Raw genomic sequence first — 22,326 nt, forward strand, 5'->3', positions numbered from 1 at the left:
GAAAATTCGGAAGGAGTAGTAGAGATGATAGATAGAGAGGGTAATAAATTTGGAGTTGAAGAAGGAGCAGTAGTCTGACATTTGTAAGGGTAAGTGAGTTCATCAAATATAATATCTCTGGTGATTATGGTTTTTCCTTCGGGGAGGAGGGCTTTGTAGCCTTTGTAGCATGGACTGCATCCAATGAAAGTAGCAGCAACAGACCTATATTGGAGTTTATTTTTGTTATATGGTTTTGAGGGCTGTGTAGTTAGGCTTAGAATGATGAAGCTTCTCAAAAGGAGACACATGAGCAATGGTTTTAGAGGGAAGAAGATTGATAAGATGTGCAGCAGTGAGAAAAACATCATCTCAGAAACATTGAGGCAAGCCAGCTTGAGCAATAAGAGATAGCCTTGTTTCAACCACATGCCTGTGTTTTCTCTCCGCCAAACCATTTTGTTGTGGAGTATATGGACAAGAAACTCTATGATGGATGCCAGATTCTTTTAGATATCTAGATAAAGCCTGAAATTCTCCTCCTCAATCCGATTGTAAGATCTTGATTTTGCTAGAGAACTGATTCTCCACCAAGAGCTTAAATCGTTTAAAAACAGCTTGCACATCACTTTTAATTTTGAGTAAATACAACCAAGTAAAACGAGAATATTGATCAATGAAAGACACATAGTAAGTATATCCATTCCTAGACACAACAGGAGAAGGACCCCAGAGGTCACTATGAATGATATGCAAAGGTGAAGGACATTCTGATTGAGACAAAGTATAAGGCAGTCTATGTGACTTCGAAATGCAACAAGAATGACAAGGTGAAATGGATTTCATTGAAGAAGTAGGAATATTACAACTACTGAGAGCCTTTCTTACAATATCATAGGTGGGGTGTCCTAATCTATTGCGCCACAAGGCTACATCATTACTGAAATCAGAAGCAAAAGTAACATGGGATGCCAAAGAAGCTGAATGTGCAGCAGGTTTGACTTGATTGAAAGCAGATTGACATGGCTTGGAAACAGACTGGTCAACAAGGAAATGGTACAAGCCATAGTCAAGTGTTCCCCGGAGCACGATTTCCTTGGATGCTTGATCCTTGACAAAACAAAAGAGATGATGAAATTCGAAGAAGACACCATTGTCCTTAGCAAATTGAGATACACTAATAAGATTCTTAGTTATATTTAGCACATGGAGGAGATTTTTAAGAAGGAGTTTTCTGTTGGAAAATGAAGAGTTAGACTTAAGATGTGTCTTTCCTATATGAGCAATTTTCATTTCAAAACCATCATCAAGAGTAAGTCTCTTACCTCCTGTATATTCAGAGTTTATGTTGAGATTATTGAGATCGTTGGAGACATGATTGGTAGCTCCGGAATCAGGGTACCAAGCTGTGGTGTTAAAACCATCATAACTATACTCAGAGTGGCTCCCAACAGAGGAGAAAGGGGCTCCAGGATGTGGTCTAGACTGCACCATATGTGCCGAGGGATTGGAAATGAGAGGCTGGTGTGAGTGATGGTATGTTTGTCCTCCTCACCCACCTTGGAAAGAAGGATTGGAGTCATACCTGTACCAGCATCTCTCTGCTCCATGGCTCGGTTTTTGACAAAGTTGGCAAATCAGCTTCCCGTTTCCATATCCACGTCCACCTTGGCCTCCATGACCTGGTCTGGAGTTCCCCCGGCCAGAATTGTTGTTATTGGTGAATCCAGTGCCTTTATTTTGGGGAGCTCCACTGTCTCTCCTTTGGCCTGACTAATGAACTACATTTAAAGAGGGTCGAGTCCCTTCCATGCTAACAACAGCGACTTCTGCAGAGTTCAACCGTGTCTCAAAGCTCAAGAGGAGTGCAGAGACTTCTCTGACTGTCCAGGGCTCACACCTGGAAGAAATAGATACTACCACAAGATTGTAGTCTTGAGCAAGTCCTCCTAAGATGTAGAAAATCTGGTCCTCTTCAGAAATTTTGCTCCCTGCAGATGCAAGGAAGTCAAAGCATGTTTTCATTTTGTTGAGATACTCTTGCATAGAGAGTGATTCCTTTTTGGTGTTTTGCCACTGAAGCTTGATTTGCATAACCTTTGCCCTCGATTGTCTTGCATAGTTTGTTTGCAGGGCATTCCATATGTCCTTGGTGGTTTTCAGTCCCACCACCAGGATTAAAGCACTCTCTGATAGAGATGAGAGCAGCCATGCCTCCAGCCGTTGATCTTGATGGCGCCAAGCTAGACTTTCTGGAGTCATTTCGGTGACTGAAGAACCTGCTTCTTGCAAAGGTCCTCCTTCTCCGGTTAGATGCGACTCAAGGCCGTACCCCCAAATTGTGGCTTCCACTTGTTGGAGCCATATGAGAAAATTTGAATCATTCAGTTTCACCGAGATTGGTGGATTATTTGGTAAGGTGGGCATTGCTAAAGGTGCAGATGAGGTCCCAAACGAAGAGTTTGACAAGAAGGAGTCAGCCATTCCTTATGGAGAAATGGTAGAAGATAAAGCTAAAAGTAAAAGAGCAAGGATTAGAATAATCTTGCTCTGATACCGTATTAGAAATGAGTCACTCACCCCTTAAAAGGCCTTATAAGGGTGAGGGTTATCCACACTTATATAGAGGAGCTAGAATCATCAACAAGTCGATGTGAGACAAGATTTAATAGTTTTAACACGCCCCCCTCACGTGTGGGCCGGAATGACACATCGGACTTCCATCACGTGGGTAGGCAAGAGAAGAGATAAAATTCATCATCGACTTGGGCCCGCTCTGATACCATAAAAGATAAGGAACAATACAGTGTGAAAAAAAGCAAGAAACTCCATAGCTGAAAGAGGGCGGCTGCGTATTCAATTGAGATCCAATCATACAATGCTTTGGAATGTATATATATATATATATATATATAGGGGAGCACTATTCTCCTTTTCCACTCTTAGATTCTTTTCTCTTCTTACTAATAACCGTTAGATCTTTTCAATCAACGGACCACGTTAATCCTTAATAATGATTTCCGCGTTGCATTATAGAACCTTTAGTTGTGCATTATGGGGGTAATATAGTAAAGTTAGTAAAATGGAACCGCCATATTTTTGGCAATAGCGAATTTTAAGCGATTTGCAATCTTACGCCTCTTCAGTTTTCTCCAACTTCTCTCCAGCATACGATTCGACTCTCCCCACTCCTTCCACTCTCTAAAACCCTAGTTACATCTCCCACAAATCGATTTTGACAGCCTCCGTGACATATTTCGGCGATTACACTCCACCGTGGTTACATCTGCCACAAATCGACCGGCCTTGACTCGTTTCGACGAATATTCAACAAATCTTACAGGTATGTAAATGGAAAGCATTCAACTTTGCAAATGCCTACGAGAGGTCGACCACTCTCTCAAGCATCAGAGGATGCAGGTGAAATTTCCTACGCTATTCAATATCTTATTTGTTGCTTGCGTGAAAGGGTATTTGCAACTCTGTTGATTGCTCATTATCCAGTTTAAAAAGGAATAACTTTACAATGTTCTTTAATCTGTTGGTGTATATGTGCTCAGTCTGGATGGAATAGGTTTATCAATTTGTGTGGGTAATGCATTATGAAACTGTAATTGTACATTTTTTGGAGTATATATATTGTGCATTATATGATTGGTATTCTTTATGTGCAGTAAATTATGCAATGTGCATAGTGTCGTGTGTTTTGTGTTGTGTTGATTAAACTCGTGAAGTAGTTTGTATGTGCATATTTTAGTGTAAACTATGCATTATGAAACATACTTTATGCATTATGGTAACTACATTATGCATTATTAAGGGTGTTGGATGTGTTGTCATATTTGCTCAGTCTGGATGTGTTTTTTGTATTATGTTGTGTGGCCAATGCATTGGCAAACAGTAAAATTGGATTTTTTTTCTACTATTGAATGCATTATATGAGTTGTATAATGTATATAGTTTCAAACATTATGTGTGTAACACATGTGCGTTTTCATGTTGAGACGCTGCACTATCAGTTCGTTTGTGCATTTAATAGTGTAGACTATGCAGTATAGAACATTATTTATGCATTAAGTTAACTAAATTATGCATTATTCAGGGATTTGGATGTGTTGCCATAGATCCTCAGTTTGAATGAGCTTCTTTTATTATGTTGTGTGGGCAATGCATTTTGAAACTATAATATTGCATTTTTTGTAGTATTGACTACATTATATGAATGGTATCATTTATACAGTTTACTATATTTTATGTATAACCCATGCGCATTATCATGTTGAGACAATGCATTATTAGTAATATTATATGCATTATCATGTTGAGACAATGCATTATCAGTATTATTTAATGCAGTATCATGTTGAGACAATGCATTATCAGTAATATTTAATGCATTATCATGTTGAGACAATGCATTATCAGTAATATTTAATGCATTATCATGTGAACATCTATAAGTATTATATAGACTTTATTGAAAATGTTATGATAGTTTTCTTTGTTTGTTCTATTTCAGAGAAGCGGCTACAATCAGAAATAGATGATACAGTAGATGATGTTATACCAGTTGCTTTGGCTAAGAGGTTCAGGGATAGGTTGGCAGAGGGCGCTCCCAGTGCGGTCGCAGGTGATGCTGAAAAGAAACAGCTAAAGGGACGAAAGCCTAATTGGCTGTACTGTAGACGACCACCGCTGGAATTTTTTAACTACTTGAAGCAGTTAAATCCAAGACAGAAAAGGGCAGTTACGGAGATTGGTTTTGGGGCAGTACTCTGTTTTTGAGAATATGTTTTATGACTGTGAAATTTCAAACACGCAGCCGAACAGTTTGTGCATGTCGTTTATTCGGATTGCCTTTATTTTAAATGCAGTCCACGTTATTTTACAATGTAGTGTGTATTATGTTATTTGTCCATATACGTGTACGATTAACTCTCATATTGCTTAACATAAACCACATAATTTACAAATCCTAGTGCATAATGCAATGCCTACACCAAATAATGCGTTCGTACATTACACAATAACTATACTAATCCATATACAGAAAACGGATCAAAATCTTGTGCATCATATCTGCATGTCATGGCATTATTTGTACTGAATTATGCATTATATAACTTTTTGTGTGTATTTGAGAATATGCTCTATGACTGTGAAATTGCGCATTTTAGTTTCTGTAATGCATTATTTGTGATATGTAATGAACATTTATCCTGGTCCGTTTAACTTAAGTTGTGCCGTGTTTCTATGTTTGGTTCACGTTTCTTGTTTTCCCTAAGGGTTTAACAAGCCTAGGGGCTAGGGTGTAGTACGTTCTAAGTCTACATAACGTTGTCCAAATACACGAGCTGCAGTAATTCGTCTGGGGTTGCACGTTCATAGCGCGTAGACATTTTTAAAACAGATGTACGTAATGTACATTTGTTGTAGAGTATAATGCGTAGTTTAGTTTCTGTAATGCATGTTTTGTGATATGTAATTCATATTTATCCTGCCCCGTTTAATTTATGTTGGGCCGTGTTTAGATTTTTGGCGCACGTTTCTTGTTTTCCCTAAGGGTTTAACAAGCCCAAGGGCTAGGGTTTAGTAAGTACACATTAATAACAACGTTAACAAAGACCATTAGTTTGATTTATAAATAGACCCTAGACCCTAAGGGTGAGCCGAAGAGCCGTAGAGGAAGAAAGGGCCCTCGTCTCTTACATAATATGTACATTATGTAAATCAGTCAAAATTAGTGCATATCCGCGATTATAACTAAACACTAGTTTTATAAATCAAACTAATGGTCTTTGTTAACGTTGTTATTAATGTGTACTTACTAGACCCTAGCCCCTGGGCTTGTTAAACCCTTAGGGAAAACAAGAAACGTGCGCCAAACATCTAAACACGGCCCAACTTAAATTAAACGGGGCATGATAAATGTGAATTACATATCACAAAACATGCATTACAGAAACTAAACTACGCATTATACTCTACAACCCAGACGAATTACTGCAGCTCGTGTATTTGGACAACGTTATGTAGACTTAGAACGTACTACACCCTAGCCCCTAGGCTTGTTAAACCCTTAGGGAAAACAAGAAACGTGAACCAAACATAGAAACATGGCACAACATAAGTTAAACGGATCAGGATAAATGTTCATTACATATCACAAATAATGCATTATAGAAACTAAAATGCGCATTATACTATATAATATGTACATTATGTATATCACTAAAAAACATACACGCTATGAATGTGCGACCTCAGATGAAATACTGCATCTCGTGTATTTGGACAACGTTATTTAGACTTAGAACGTACTACACCCTAGCCTCTAGGCTTGTTAAACCCTTAGGGAAAACAGGAAACGTGAGCCAAACATCGAAACACTGCATAAGTTTAATTAAACGGGTCAAGATCAATGTTCATTACATATCACATATGATGCATTACAGAAACTAAACTGCGCATTATACTCTACATATCCGAATTCAACAAAGTATAGCATCTCCTTTCACGCAGCGCTCCCTCTCTCTTAGAAAATTCTCCGTCACCGTCAGCCATTGTTTAGGTCTGCTCTCCCTCCTTCGTCGGCGTTCCGTCGCTGAACTGCTGCACGGCTGCTGTCCTTCGCGCAGCTACTACCCATGTTCCCAACCTCGCTTTCTCTGCCCTCCGATCTGTACTCCGTCGTCACCGTCGGCGAGCTCGAAAGCTCAGCTCTCTGCCTATCTTCTTCTCTCAGCGCCGCTGCGATTCGTCGCAGCCGCGACTCTCCATCATCGCTGTTGATCAGCCATCGCTGCCACCACTAGGGTCGCCATTGAACGGATGTTGCTGTTTTCCTCCCGCCATGGCTGTGCGCGATCCAGCACAGAGCCGACGTCGCATCAACCTCTGTTCCCCGTCGCTGCCTCTCATAAAGCACAGATGTAATGGAGAAATTCACGTCAATGGCGTTTGGCAAGGAATAATAACCGTGAAGATTGAGTTGGAGTAAATTTAGGAAGTTGCCATAACCAACCAAATTATTGATTACCAATTAAGCCCTTTTCGTTTTTGTAATCATTAAATTAAATGATTAAACACACTAATTTAGGCCATTGGATACATGAAATCAACGGCTAAGATCAAGAAGGAAATAGGAGGAAATATGAGAAAAGGAAATGAATACATCCCTATATATATATATATATATATATATATATATATATGGTTGCGTTAAAGATAGAACCATTCTTAAGTGTAGAACCTAGAACTCTACATATTTTATTCATTGGATGAGGAAAAAATGACAGTCAAGATTAAAAATCATACATATTAGACTATGTTTTCACGACATTCCGGACTCAACATGTGAAAAAACTCACATGTTGATGGAAGAATGAATGAAACGAAGAAGAGTCCATGCATGTTTTATTTTTCACTTATCTGCATTCACCCATTAATAATAGTTTTGGTTGTAATGGGAAGTTGTTGTGCAAATCAACACCATTGGATTAAAGGATCTAACGACCTCCGTTTGGCATTTGTTCTACGTTTAAGAATGGTTCTACGTTTAAGAATGGTTCTATCTTGATCACAATCATATATATATATATATATATATATATATATATATATATATATAGGGGAGCGTTATTCTCCTATTCATCTCTTAGATCCTTTATTCTTCTTAATATGAGCCTTTAGATCTCATTCACCAACGGTCTAGATGATCTGCATTATTACACTATAATGGTGCATTATTAGTCGGTTTGCATTATTTAACTGAAAATCTGCATTATTACACTATAATGGTGCATTATTAGTCGGTGTGCATTATTCAACAGAAAATCTGCATTATTAAATGACCCGTGGCACTAATCTAACCGCCGGATGACAAAATCGTGGGGCTGAGATCAAGAAGGAAAAAGGAGAAAATATGCAAAAAGGAAATGAATACATAATTTCCTTTTTGTATCTTTTGTTTTATTGTTCTTTTTAAATCTCAGCCCCACGATTTTGTCATCCGACGGTTAGATTGAAGCCACGTGTCATTTAATAATGCAGATTTTCAGTTGAATAATGCACACCGACCAATAATGCACCATTATAGTGTAATAATGTAGATTTTCAGTTGAATAATGCACACCGACTAATAATGCAGATTATCACAACCATCCAATTCAAGGATCCAAGGGCTGTGATCTGATTGAAGCTTGGACTGAAAAGCTGCGAAGGACCTTAACACACACACACACACATATATATATATAAGGAAAGATCATTTCTCAACCCTAAAAGCATTAACTAACTAACTTTGGCAATGCATCCCTTTTCACCAATCACAACCTCTTCCCAGTTGTGTTTATTTTCACCCAATTGATCTAGATGTGCTGGCACTTTCTTTTCATCATGTACACGTGCCATTTCTTCATTTGCTAAGCTGAATGACTCGATGGTCCCGAGCTCACCTTCATTATTCGTAGCTGCTTTTCCAACTTCATTGGATGGAGCAAAGTGCTTTTCACTAATACCTTCAACAGTCGTCACCTGACCAGCCCACCAGCCAGCCTTGCTCGGTGTCTCCTCCTGTCGGCCGCCCACACCCCCGGCATAGGAGACCTCCTGGTTGCCCGCCGGTGGGTTTTCTCATTGTGGTTCATTCTCTTGTCCAACAACAGCTCGTCCTCTCGCCATTGATTTTCCCTTGTGGTCGTCTTCCCACCAATCCGAGAATCCGACCAGATGGAAGCAAGTCTCCTTGGTGTGTTTGGGCATTCCGCAATGTGAGCAAATCAATTTCAATTTGTCGATTTTGGTTTTGTTGAAAGAGGGCCCCCAATTGGATGACTGAGATGCTCTGTGCGGCGGCGGCGGTGGGAACGCCGGCGCTTTTGGGCGGGGGAGTTGGGATGGTGGCGTCGATGAGCTGTCATATCGGACTCCGAAGCCTGGCCCAATGCCTGCTGGGTTCAACTCCGGCTTCCAGATGTGCGTGCGGCCTTCTTCCTGTGTCATAATGCCTAAAGCTGACTCGGCGGTCGGCTCCGACATCTCCTTCAGCAATTCCTGGCGGAGTCTGTCATAGCAGTCATCCAATCCCCTCAAAAATTGGTACAACTTCTTGGTCTCGTTTTCTTTGTTGTATATAACTGGCCCTTTTTCGCAACAGGTATACGGACATGGCTTGCGGGATTCAATATTCACCCACAAATCTTGGAGATCCGTCCAGTATTCTTCGAGAGTCCGGTTCCTCTGAACCACTTTTCCCGTTTTGGTGTCCAGATCATACACCTGCATCGGATCTGCCCGTACTCCAAACGTAGTGATGAAGCTCTTCCATAGGGCTTTCGTCGTTAGGTGTTGGGCAAATTGTGGGACTAAGTCGTGGTTCCATGTTCTTGATAATCCACGAAAACACGGTGAAATCCGCGGCTTGCCACTCCTTGAACTTTCGATTGTCGTACTTTGGTGGATCCCCATGCCCTTCGATGTGGTGGAGTTTCTCCTGGCTACCTATGTTGATTCGTGTTGGAAATATTGTAGCCTTTACACTGGAAAACTCTTGCTATTACAAAAGAACAAAACTGGAAGGTAAATATAATAATATAAATTACAACGAAAGTAAAGAGATGCAAACTATAGTATTCTTCAAGTCGAGTCGAGGTATCCCTCTCTCCGCAAGATGAAATACGCCCCGGCTAGTGCTCACGGATTGGCGTAATGTCCCCAAAGATGAAACGACTTTCCTCCTATCGAGTTGAAGCACCTCAAACTCGTAGGCTCCGGCGAACTTGAATTGGAGGCGAGAACCGAGCAATGCGATGCTCCTAAGATGCGAACTAGAGTGCTTGAGCTATGAGAGAAGAGAGAATGATTGTAGGTTGTGTTGTGTGTCTTCCATCTCTCAAAACAAGCCTATTTATAGGCTAGGAGTGGCCACACGAGAGGTCTCGGGTTTAAGGCACCTCATAAACACATGGACGTTGAAAAGCCAAAAGACTTAGGAAATGAAAGGTTTTGAGACCTTTCTAATTTCCCACATGTTTTTCCTACAATCCCCCACACTGGTTAGAGCGCAGCAAGCTCAAACCAATATCAGGCACAAATGCATGTATGCAGACTCTTTTGCTCAGTTCTCAGGAAACGATACTGTATTTGGAGAGGTAACTTGTGGTTTTGAACCTTCCATAGTCAACACTATCGGACATACCGGCGGACTAGTGGACGCGATGCCTTGAACTATTCCTCCTTGGTGTATGCCTAGTCAATAGCATCAACACAATATTGTCTCAACTCCATCAGTTCTCACGTTTGTGTCCGTTTCGGCTGTGGAACACCTCTTTGGAATTCATAAGTGACTCACACACACGAAGCGGCCTCACTCCTCACTTACATAGGTGATTCTTTCATGAGTATCCTGCCATACTGCATCTCCTTGAGATTTCAAGAATCATTAAAAGTCAAAAGACTTAACCTCTTACCACGTGCAGGTTACAACACTCAATGCTTTCTAAAGAATGGGCGAAGATTAAAATCTTCTGAGTGTTACAGCTAGATTTGTATAGCTTCGTTTTCCCATTGAACCAATCCCATGGGATCTCCAATCGTATGGTTGGGTTACCACTATACTCATCTTTTAAGATTTGGTTTTCAGTCCCATTCCTTTTAGCAATTTTTGCATTTGATCACGGTTTAAACCTTTTGTTAACGGATCCGCTAAGTTATCCACTGACCTTACATAGTCAACTGTGATAACACCACTTGTGATCAATTGTCTGACGGTATTATGTCGCCGACGAATATGTCGAGACTTACCATTGTATAAGCCACTGTGTGCTCTACCTATAGCTGCTTGGCTATCACAGTGTATCACTACTGTCGGCACTGGCTTCTTCCAACATGGAATATCTTCTAGGGAGTTTCTAAGCCACTCGGCTTCTTCCCCTGCTTTATCCAAAGCGATAAACTCAGATTCCATGGTGGAACGAGCAATACACGTCTGTTTCGTTGATTTCCACGAGACAGCACCACCCCCCACAGTGAACACATACCCACTTGTAGAAAATGAGTCTTTTGAATCAGAGATCCAATTTGCATCACAGTACCCTTCAAGTACTTGGGGATATCTTGTGTAATGCAATCCAAAGTTAAGAGTATACTTCAAGTATCTCAAAACTCTACACAGAGCTTTCCAATGTTCCTTACTTGGGTTGCTCGTAAATCGGCTCAACTTGTTTACAGGACAAGCAAGATCAGGTCGAGTACAGTTTGTGATAAACATCAAACTTCCTATGACCTTTGCATACTCTTCTTGAGCAACAGAATCACCCATATTCTTGCTCAGATGGACATTTAGCTCCAAAGGAGTCTTTGCTGGCTTACAATCAGACGAGTTGAATTTCTTAAGCATTTTCTCAACATAATGAGATTGCGTTAAGGCAATTCCCTCATTAGTCCTCAATATTTTGATTCCAAGAATCACATCAGCTTGACCCATATCTTTCATATCGAAATTTCTTTTCAACATGTTTTTTGTCTCGTTAATAATGGCACTATTGCTGCCCATTATCAACATATCATCAACATACAGACACACAATAACAAAACCGTTATCTGTGTTCTTAATGTAAACACACTTATCGCACTCATTGATAGTAAATCCATTTGCCAACATCACGTTGTCAAATTTCAAATGTCATTGTAATGGTGCTTGCTTCAACCCATATAATGACTTTACCAGTTTGCATACTTTACGCTCTTGCCCAGGCACAACAAACCCTTCGGGTTGTTCCATATATATTTCTTCTTCCAGATCACCATTCAGAAACGCAGTTTTCACATCCATTTGGTGAATCTCAAGATTGTGCAAAGCAGCAATCGCAAGAAGCACCCGAATGGAAGTGATTCTCGTAACAGGTGAATAGGTATCAAAAAAGTCATGCCCTTCTTTCTGCTTAAAGCCTTGGACAACTAGGCGAGCTTTGTACTTATCTATAGTACCATCGGGCTTATATTTCCTTTTCAGAATCCACTTGCACCCTAAAGGCTTACAGCCTTCAGGCAAGTCTACTAACACCCAAGTGTTATTTCTCATGATGGATTCAATTTCACTGTTGATAGCTTCTTGCCACCACGCCGCGTCTGGGCCAGACAGAGCTTCCGCCAATGACTTTGGTTCGTCATCCAACATAAAAGTTATGAAGTCAGGACCAAATGTTTTAGCAACTTTAACTCTTTTACCACGTCTTGGTTCAACATCCTCAGGACTTGACCTCGTCCTTTTTGGAGGATTAGAACTAGTGGATTCATCCATCATTCTTTCACTAGAACGATCCTCTTGCCTCTTGCAAGGGTAAACATTCTCAAAGAATATAGCATTCCTTGACTCAATCGTTGTTCCTTCAGCCACGCCAGGCACAGCTGACCTATGGACTAGGAAACGATAGGCACTGCTATTAAGTGCATGGCCAATAAAGATGCAATCGACTGTTTTAGGGCCTATTGCAACTTGTTTCGGAGGTGGCACTTCTACCTTCGCTAAACACCCCCACACTTTGAGGTATGAATATGAAGGTTTCTTCCCTTTCCACAACTCATAAGGAGTCACATCCCTATTTTTTAGTGGAATTTTATTCAGGATATGATTCGCTGTTAACACAGCTTCCCCCCACATGTTCTGGGGTAATCCTGAATTAATCAACAAGGCATTCATCATCTCTTTTAGTGTTCGATTTTTGCGTTCAGCAACTCCATTTGACTAGGGAGAATATGGAGCTGTGGTTTGGTGAATTATACCACTTGCATGACATAATTCTGCAAACGGAGCTACATACTCACCACCTCTATCACTTCGAACACACTTAATTCGACAATTAAGTTGATTTTCGGCTTCATTTTTGAAGTCTTTAAACGCTTCAATTGCCTCATCTTTACTTCTTAATAAGTAAAGGTAACAATACCTTGTGCAATCATCTATAAATGTGATGAAGTACTTTTTACCACCTCTAGTTTGCACAAATTTTAAATCACATACGTCTGTATGGATTAACTCTAGAGGTTTTGTGCTCCGTTCTACCGAGCGAAACGGTAGCTTGGTCATTTTTGCTTCAACACAGACTTCACATTTTTCTTGTGAGTTAAACTTATCTACTTTTAGTAAATTAAGATTTACTAATCTTTTTATAGCATTTAGATTTACATGTCCCAATCTTTTATGCCATAAATCAGAGCACTCAAGCAAATAAGAGGATGTGTCATCTTCCTTATTTCTTAATCCTTTTCCACGGTGAATGACCGTAACATTCAGCTCAAAAAGCCCATTCACTAGGTGACCTTCACCTATGAACTTTTCATACTTGGTCAATATAACCTTTTCACACTCAAATTCTAGTGAAAATCCATGATTTACTAGAAGTGAGCCTGACACCAAATTATTTCGGATGTCTGGGACATGCAGCACATCCTTGAGGGTAAGAACCTTTCCGGATTCTAATTTTAGAAACACATTACCCACACCAACCACCTCGGAAGAGGCTTGGTTTCCCATACGTACTTTTCTACCTCCAACAGATTTGTAAGTAGAAAAAACGCTTCTCTCGGAGCACACATGACATGTGGCACCCGTATCAACAAACCATTCATTTGGATTATTACCATGGTCCACGTCGGAGACCACTGCGATCACCTCGTGATCTTTGTTGTTTATAACAACAAGTTCAAATAATTTGTACAGTATTGTTTCCAACAATAAGTACACAATTATATTGAACCAAATGTGCATTGGTATATTCATCAACCCATGCATCCCAATTACTACTACCAAATCTAAATTGGTCTTTCTTGTCAAAAGACAAACGATAAACATCATTCTCAAGAGAATAGATCTCAAGGAATTAACCACTCCATAGCGCATCGACATTGCGACCGTTCGTTGCTTTATTCCAGCTTTGAATTTCATGTTTCCTCCGGCATCGGTCGACATGATTTCAACAAGAGTACAATATTTCGTCTTGCGATTGTTGGAAATATTGTAGCCTTTACACTGGAAAACTCTTGCTATTACAAAAGAACAAAACTGGAAGGTAAATATAATAATATAAATTACAACGAAAGTAAAGAGATGCAAACTATAGTATTCTTCAAGTCGAGTCGAGGTATCCCTCTCTCCGCAAGACGAAATACGCCCCGGCTAGTGCTCACGGATTGGCGTAATGTCCCCAAAGATGAAACGACTTTCCTCCTATCGAGTTGAAGCACCTCAAACTCGTAGGCTCCGGCGAACTTGAATTGGAGGCGAGAACCGAGCAATGCGATGCTCCTAAGATGCGAACTAGAGTGCTTGAGCTATGAGAGAAGAGAGAATGATTGTAGGTTGTGTTGTGTGTCTTCCATCTCTCAAAACAAGCCTATTTATCGGCTAGGAGTGGCCACACGAGAGGTCTCGGGTTTAAGGCACCTCATAAACACATGGACGTTGAAAAGCCAAAAGACTTAGGAAATGAAAGGTTTTGAGACCTTTCTAATTTCCCACATGTTTTTCCTACAATTCGCATGAGTTTTGACCAGGTTGGGAAGTTGGTTCCATCGAGTTTGATGCCTAGATGGATCTGTTCGACAGTTTTGGCCATTTTTTTAGAGTGTTTGGGCTACTGACTTGATTTTGGCTAAGGTTTTGTAGGTTGAAGGTTGAGAAACAGGGATGGATGTTTGCCCTGATCTCGGCTGAAAGGTTTGAGAAGGTATGAACGATGATGAATTTTTTTTCTGAGTTTGAGATTCCTCTTTTTCTTATTGAGGATCGAAAACTGCTCTTGATACCATGTTGATTCTACTGAATTGGGATTTCATTTATTTCTGAATGAAAGAATTATATGTTAATTCCCTCATTATATAGGAGTAGGAGATGTATTTACAATGGAAGAAAATAAAAAAAATAATACTCCTAAAATAGCTGATTCTACAAATCTTCATAATCTTCATTATGATACTCTTCGTATCTTCTAGATTATTCTATAGTATATTCAACAACAACAACAAATAACACAACTTTCCCAACTCAAATCACATGTTTTTTTTCAAAAGTACATCCAATGCAACTACTACTCCTACTTGCTATGGGAAGAAATTGAATTTTGGAACCTAAAACAAGGAACATGGTCTATGAGTCTATGACCATAAACGTACATAACTATTAAAACGACAATTAATTCAATTTTATAGGCTGTCTTTCTCTAGTTTTGCATTAGTTGTAGTATAAACATAATCTTGCCAGTTATAACCAAAATAGTAGTAATAATTTGACCACAATTCTGAAATAAGCAAGTACGTTGTGACGTATATATTGACTTGGAAGCCACGTTGGATGTCATTATTTACCAAGCAACAAATTGGGAAAAAAGATGATGAGGAATGGAATGGGATCCAAAGTTTTAAGTTATAATTGAGTCAAAATAAAAATATTATGGGCAAAGGTTAATTGTGGGCCCGATTCAATCCGTAGTAAAATTATTTTGGATTTATGTTAATATACATAAAATTTTATGATCAAAATCATATGTACTCTATAAAAATACAAATTAAAGGTGTGAAAACCACGCGGCTTCCATGTGACGTCCATGACATTTTGGACTTTGTTGGGGCATGGACACATATAACCTTTTTTACTCTCTTATCCACTTCTAAATATTTAATGCCATTAATTCACCACACCACATTTATAAATTCAAAGTAAAATACATGTCACAAGCTGATAAATAATTAATTATATTGACTCAATTAATAATTGCCTTCTAACCTTTTCCTGATCTATACATTAGTCAAATCCGGCTTATTTTCATAAGAAATCTACATAAACTCTAGACTTCATTTCAGAAATTTTATTTACGATGATAGTGGTACCAATCAATTCAGACTTTGAACTTTCAAAGTTAATCACGATCCGCCACGTTTTAAAGTTAGAATAATGGTGCATATTAGATTTAATTTTGACCATATCAGTTTAAGAATTCATTTCATTTGAAGCATTTAAACAAATTATTACTCATATAAAACAAATCCTTTTATTTATAGCTTATCACCTGCAGATCAGAGGTCCTACCAAACAATCTTCTCATTTTTTTATTAATTAAATATACTATCTCCTATTTACTTACTCAATTAATTGAAGTCATTTTTTATAAACCTCAGTACTAAATTAATATCTTCAAATTTATGGCTACATATTAACAAATTTAATTAAAATTTTGTAAATGAAAACTAATGCTCCTACATCTTAACTAATCACTACCAAATTTATATTAAATATTTTAAAGGTAAGACAAATATTTGCACGAGTAGGGCGATTGTCTACAATTTCCTTTTTTGGTGGGTTGTCAACATAACAGAAATCATATTTAACCGAAATCATGTGCAATCCGGATCTCATCAATCACATTAATTTCATCATCTATATTTCCTTTTTTTTAAATCATGAATATACATAAAGTAACACTATCCTCCAAGTTGGAATACCTAATATAGAAATTAGTAATTAATAATTAGCAGAATGGATTAATTAAGCGAAATTAAAAAAAGAGTGCGGCCCAACTGTCAATGGTTATTTGTGGAAATATAACTGTCTTTATCTCTCTCATCGAGTAACACAGGTAATATAAAATTGTATATATATAGAAAGAAATTCACGTGGTATGGAGTGGGAGGAGTTGGTCTTTTGCTACTGCTTCGACTTTGGTAAATGCAATTCCGCATCATCAATATTATATACGCAAATATATATTTGTTTATTGCAAATGGTGGGCTATCTGATTCTGCGCTAGGGGGCATGAATTGAGGGGGTTGGTTTGGTGGGGGGTGGTGGTGGCCCCTATTTTTGGCAGCAGAGAATGGCGGTGAACTGATCAATACTTTGGGAGGAGAGCGGGAAGAGAAGGACGAGCGCTTGATGTTTTACCCCATGGTGGAACTTTGATTTGATTGGGCTGTAAGCATAGGGAATTCGATTTTTTTTTGAGCTGTTCGAGTAATTGATTTGCGCCCTTTGCTAATTTATAATTACATCTTGATTCTCGACTCTTCATCGTTGCTCGGATTCTACTGCTTGGGAAAAAGGTCAGTGTTTCTCTACTTTCTCTCTTCGTTGGGTAGAAATAAATTGAGGCTTGCTGCTGCTCAAGTTTCGTAGGTTTTTGGAATTTCAAGTTGTTTGCTTTCTGAGTTAGACGGTTAGTTTGTTTTTATGCTCAGCATGCAGGTTGATTGATTGTGACTGTGTGATATTGAAATCGCTTGTGTTGCAATTTTTCTTTCGATCATTACCAACTTGAGATAGATAGATAGATAGATAGATAGATAGATACTGACTTGAACTAGATGAGTTGATATGCTTATTTCCGCAAAGAATCGATTGGTATTCGTTCTAAACTAGAATGATTTGGTGATGTTTTGCTCTGTATAGTATAGTCATTTAGTATAAATTCTTGTTCAATTTCCTTAGACTGTATTGCGGAAGTTGATCTCGTTGAGTTTGGTAAATTAATTTTAATGGCTCTAGGTCATTCATGTATGAGTTACTAGGAATGGACACTGTATCTGTACTAGTAGGTTGTATACACTGTTGAAGATTGAGTCTGAAGTGAGGGTTTGCTGGAAATAACATAACAAATAAATGGTTGTCATCAGTTGTTTCTCTTGTTGTTTTTACAATTTATTGTTTCCTTTTGCTATCAGATAAATATGTCTGCACAGCGTGGCCAGTCTTCGACAAACTCTGCCCGGTCGAGGCATAGTGCTCGGGTAATTGCACAGACGTCCGTAGATGCAAAGCTCCATGCGGACTTTGAAGAATCAGGCAGTTCGTTTGATTATTCGACCTCTGTGCGTGTTACAAATGTGCAGGAGAGGCCCAGGTCTGATAAGGTGACGACGGCTTACCTTCATCAGATACAGAAGGGGAAGCAGATACAGCCATTTGGGTGTCTGTTGGCCCTTGATGAAAAAACGTTCCGAGTGATTGCCTACAGTGAAAATGCTCCTGAAATGCTCACAATGGTGAGTCATGCTGTTCCAAGTGTAGGCGACCACCCAGTTGGCATTGGATCTGATATCAGGAGTGTTTTTACTGCTCCGAGTGCTGCAGCATTGCAGAAGGCTTTAGGTTTTGGTGAGGTTTCGCTTTTAAACCCTATTTTGGTTCACTGCAAGACTTCTGGGAAACCGTTTTATGCCATAATCCATAGAGTCACAGGTAGCTTAATCATTGATTTTGAGCCTGTGAAGCCTCATGAGGTCCCTATGACTGCTGCGGGAGCATTGCAGTCGTATAAGCTGGCAGCCAAAGCTATTACGCGACTGCAGTCTTTGCCTAGTGGGAGCATAGAACGACTCTGTGATACCATGGCACAGGAAGTCTTTGAACTCACTGGTTATGACAGGGTGATGATCTATAAGTTTCATGAAGATGATCATGGTGAGGTGTTTACGGAGATCAGGAAGCCTGGCCTCGAACCTTATGTGGGCTTACATTACCCTGCTACGGATATACCTCAAGCTGCTCGGTTTCTGTTTATGAAGAACAAGGTCCGGATGATATGTGATTGTCGAGCTAATCATGTGACGGTGGTTCAGGATGCGAACCTCCCCCTTGAACTGACATTGTGTGGCTCGACACTCAGAGCCCCTCACAGTTGCCATTTGCAATACATGGAGAACATGAATTCAATAGCATCTTTGGTAATGTCGATTGTAGTCAACGAGGGTGATGAAGAGGGCTCTGATTCTACGCATCCGGAGAAGAGGAAAAGGCTTTGGGGACTGGTGGTTTGCCATCACACAAGCCCCAGATTCGTCCCCTTCCCTCTCCGATATGCTTGTGAGTTTCTTACTCAAGTTTTTGCAATTCATGTTAACAAGGAGTTGGAGCTTGAAAGTCAGATGCTGGAGAAGAACATTCTAAGAACTCAGACGCTCTTGTGTGATATGTTGTTGCGTGATGCACCATTGGGCATTGTATCCCAGAGCCCCAACGTAATGGATCTTGTCAAATGTGATGGTGCTGCCCTGATGTACAAGAACAAGAAATACAGGCTGGGGCTGACGCCAAGCGACTTTCAGATCCGGGATATAGTTTCGTGGCTTGATGAGTACCACAAGGACTCAACAGGCTTGAGTACGGACAGCTTGTATGATGCTGCTTTTCCAGGTGCTCTGGCCCTAGGTGATGCAATTTGTGGAATGGCAGCTGTTAAGATAACCGACAAGGACTGGCTTTTCTGGTTTAGATCACACACTGCAGCTGAGATTCGTTGGGGAGGCGCAAAGCACGAACCAGATGACAAGGATGATGGTAGGAAGATGCATCCAAGGTCGTCGTTCAAGGCATTCCTTGATGTTGTCAAGACAAGGAGTCTACCATGGAAGGATTATGAGATGGATGCAATCCACTCTTTGCAGCTTATCCTAAGAAACTCATTCAAGGATGCTGAGAATACAAGTTCATACACCAAGGCTATCCACACGCAGCTTAATGACCTTCAAATTGAGGGGATACAGGAGCTTGAAGCTGTAACCTCTGAGATGGTCCGACTGATTGAAACTGCCTCGGTGCCTATATTGGCTGTTGATGTAGATGGTGTGGTGAATGGATGGAATACCAAGATCGCTGATTTAACTGGTCTTCCCGTTGACAAAGCAATTGGCCAGCATTTTCTTTCACTCCTGGAAGATTCTTCTGCTGATAGAGTGAATTCCATGTTGAAACTGGCGCTTAAAGGTATGTCTTAACTGTTATTGAAGATAGTATGTGTTGCATTTGCATGAGGTCTGTTACAAGATATAGTTTTTACATTTTTTATGCTAGCTAAATGGTACGATGTGGCACAATTATAAGTTAAATTATACTAGTACTTAGTAGATAAATGTTATCACTACTTTTAGTAAGTTTAGATGCCAAAGAATTCTCATCTTAAATAAAAATGAGTAAAACGTACATACTCTGTATAATATGGGTATATCAAAATTGTAAGAATGGACACTTTCACCACAGCAATAGAATTATGAACCATTTTTCATTTTGTTCAGGTGAAGAAGAGCGAAACGTGCATTTTGAGATCAAAACGCACGGGGAAAGAAGTGAGTCAGGTCCAGTCAGCTTAGTTGTAAATGCTTGTGCTAGCAGGGATGTGAAGGAGAACGTGGTGGGTGTGTGTTTTATTGCTCAGGACATAACAGCCCAAAAGAGCATGATGGACAAGTTCACAAGAATCGAAGGAGAGTACAAAGCTATCGTTCAAAATCCTAACCCATTGATCCCACCTATTTTTGGGACAGACGAGTTTGGCTGGTGTTCCGAGTGGAATGCTGCTATGACTAAAGTATCTGGGTGGACTAGGGACGACGTGATTAATAAAATGCTCATGGGTGAGGTATTTGGGATGAATACAGCTTGCTGCTGTCTCAAGAATCAAGAGGCTTATGTGAACCTTGGTATTGTGCTGAACAACGCGGTGACTGGACAAGATAATGAAAAAATACCATTTGGGTTTTTTTCAAGGAGTGGAAAGTATGTAGAATGCCTACTGTGTGTTAGCAAGAAGCTCGATGCAGAGGGTGCAGTAACTGGTGTGTTCTGTTTCTTACAGCTGGCTAGTCAAGAGCTGCAGCAAGCGCTCCATGTTCAACGCCTATCAGAACAAACCGCATTGAAAAGATTAAAAGTTCTGTCTTACATCAGAAAGGAAATCAGGAATCCTCTTTCTGGGATCATATTTTCGAGGAAGATGATGGAAGGAACTAATCTGGATGATGAGCAGAGAAACCTTCTGCGTACCAGTCTTCACTGCCAGCGCCAGATGAACAAAGTTCTGGATGATACAGATCTTGACCATATAATTGAGGGGTATGTTAGCTAATACATAACCATTAGTGTTTCATCAATTGGATTTGCTTGTTGATATATTTGAAATGTGTCATTGATCACCTGTTCAGGTACTTGGATCTGGAAATGGTGGAGTTTAAGCTGCACGAGGTCTTGATCGCTGCCATTAGTCAAGTGATTATAAAGAGCAATGGGAAGGGTATTACTATAGTTGATGACTTGGCTCCTAACCTCTCTACAGAAACGCTATACGGCGACAGTTTGAGACTTCAGCAGATCCTAGCTGCTTTTCTTCTAATTTCAGTTACTTACACACCAAACGGAGGTCAACTAGGCATTTCTGCCTCCTTGACTAAAGATTCTATAGGAAAAACCATTCAGCTTGGCCATTTGGAGTTCAGGTACACTTTAAACGTGTTGACTATTCTGCTTCCATGCATAGAGCTGTGTTACTAGGATCATTCTATTTGAGTTTTGATACATCTTGAATTGGTTAAATGTCTTGAAATGAATGTGTGGTAATATGGTTGTTGGCATGGCAGGATAACACAGAGCGGCGGAGGAGTGCCCCAACAAGTGCTGAACCAGATGTTTGGGGACGACGTGGAGGCATCTGATGAGGGCATCAGCCTCTTTGTCAGCAGAAAACTAGTGAAGCTAATGAATGGCGACGTTCAGTATCTGAGGGAGGCCGGACGATCCACCTTCATAATATCCGTCGAGCTTGCCATTTCTAACAACTCATAAGTTAGAGCATGATCGTTTTCCTATCATGTATTGCATCTCTAGCTTCTGTTTTTATGCCCTCTTGGAAAACCTTTATATAAGCTTAAGTTTCGTTGCTAAATCTAACAACTTTTTCTGGTTCTGTCTGAACTTTATTATGATTTGCTTTTTTTTTTTCATTTTGACTTACTAGCTTTTGTCTTATCTTCAAAATGGTTAACATGGATGGATGATAATATAATGAAGGGTTGATTGCAATCTATAAAAGAAGAATGATATATAAAACGTGAAGATGCACACCGCATACTTCCTTCACAATTGATCATAATCAATTTAGACTTTAGAGTTAAACTAATAAATATTGTTGTGGGTGTAACGATTAAGCAAAATTAGGTAAAGCTATCCGACAAATATTAGATAATCCACCAACTTTTTTCTTTACCTAATCATCAAATAATCTTTAGAAATAAGGTATTTATCTAATATTACATACTATATGTGTGCTTGCTCAAGCTACCATGTCATTTTCTTTTCACAACTTATTTTGCTTTAAAATCAAGTCTTTGATCGTTCTATCCTATACTTATTATGTGTCACTTTCGTGGTAGAATCAAATGCAATATTTGCCATTTAAATATACCGAACTTTAATTTCGTAAATACGTAACCTTGAATTTTACTCCATTAATTAGCATTGTTTAATCTCTTCAAAGCATTTGTGATTAGAATTTAGATATATATACCAACTCCTAACATTTAGGATTT

At 39.5% G+C, this 22,326-nt stretch overlaps 2 protein-coding genes and 1 pseudogene across 2 annotated transcripts; 1 reads left to right on the forward strand and 2 right to left on the reverse strand.

The window, feature by feature from the left end:
* Positions 1–1,752: 1,752 nt before the first annotated feature.
* On the reverse strand, positions 1,753–2,463 carry LOC121745715. The gene has a single exon (XM_042139687.1). It carries the CDS (start codon positions 2,461–2,463, stop codon positions 1,753–1,755), a length of 711 nt encoding a protein of 236 aa, XP_041995621.1.
* LOC121746247 lies at positions 1,827–1,961 on the reverse strand (annotated as a pseudogene).
* A 14,304-nt stretch (positions 2,464–16,767) lies between the features above and the next one.
* On the forward strand, positions 16,768–21,720 carry LOC121744188 (phytochrome A-like). Its single transcript, XM_042137641.1, has 5 exons — positions 16,768–17,073; positions 17,692–19,732; positions 20,041–20,857; positions 20,947–21,237; positions 21,379–21,720. The coding sequence occupies exons 2-5, from the start codon at positions 17,698–17,700 to the stop codon at positions 21,581–21,583; spliced, it is 3,348 nt and encodes a 1,115-aa protein (XP_041993575.1). The 5' UTR covers positions 16,768–17,073; positions 17,692–17,697; the 3' UTR covers positions 21,584–21,720.
* The last annotated feature ends 606 nt before the right edge of the window (positions 21,721–22,326 follow it).

The sequence above is a fragment of the Salvia splendens genome, chromosome 8 (genome assembly GCF_004379255.2).
Source record: "Salvia splendens isolate huo1 chromosome 8, SspV2, whole genome shotgun sequence".
In the NCBI taxonomy this organism is placed as follows: Eukaryota; Viridiplantae; Streptophyta; class Magnoliopsida; order Lamiales; family Lamiaceae; genus Salvia; species Salvia splendens.

Bases quoted from the DNA above. Each gene is read 5' to 3' on its own strand.
- LOC121745715 (XM_042139687.1), bottom strand. From the start codon at position 2,463: ATGGCTGACTCCTTCTTGTCAAACTCTTCGTTTGGGACCTCATCTGCA.
- LOC121744188 (XM_042137641.1), top strand. From the start codon at position 17,698: ATGTCTGCACAGCGTGGCCAGTCTTCGACAAACTCTGCCCGGTCGAGG. The intron at 19,733-20,040 runs GTATGTCTTAAC...CATTTTGTTCAG, and splicing joins GTTGAAACTGGCGCTTAAAG to GTGAAGAAGAGCGAAACGTG. The intron at 20,858-20,946 runs GTATGTTAGCTA...TCACCTGTTCAG, and splicing joins CTTGACCATATAATTGAGGG to GTACTTGGATCTGGAAATGG.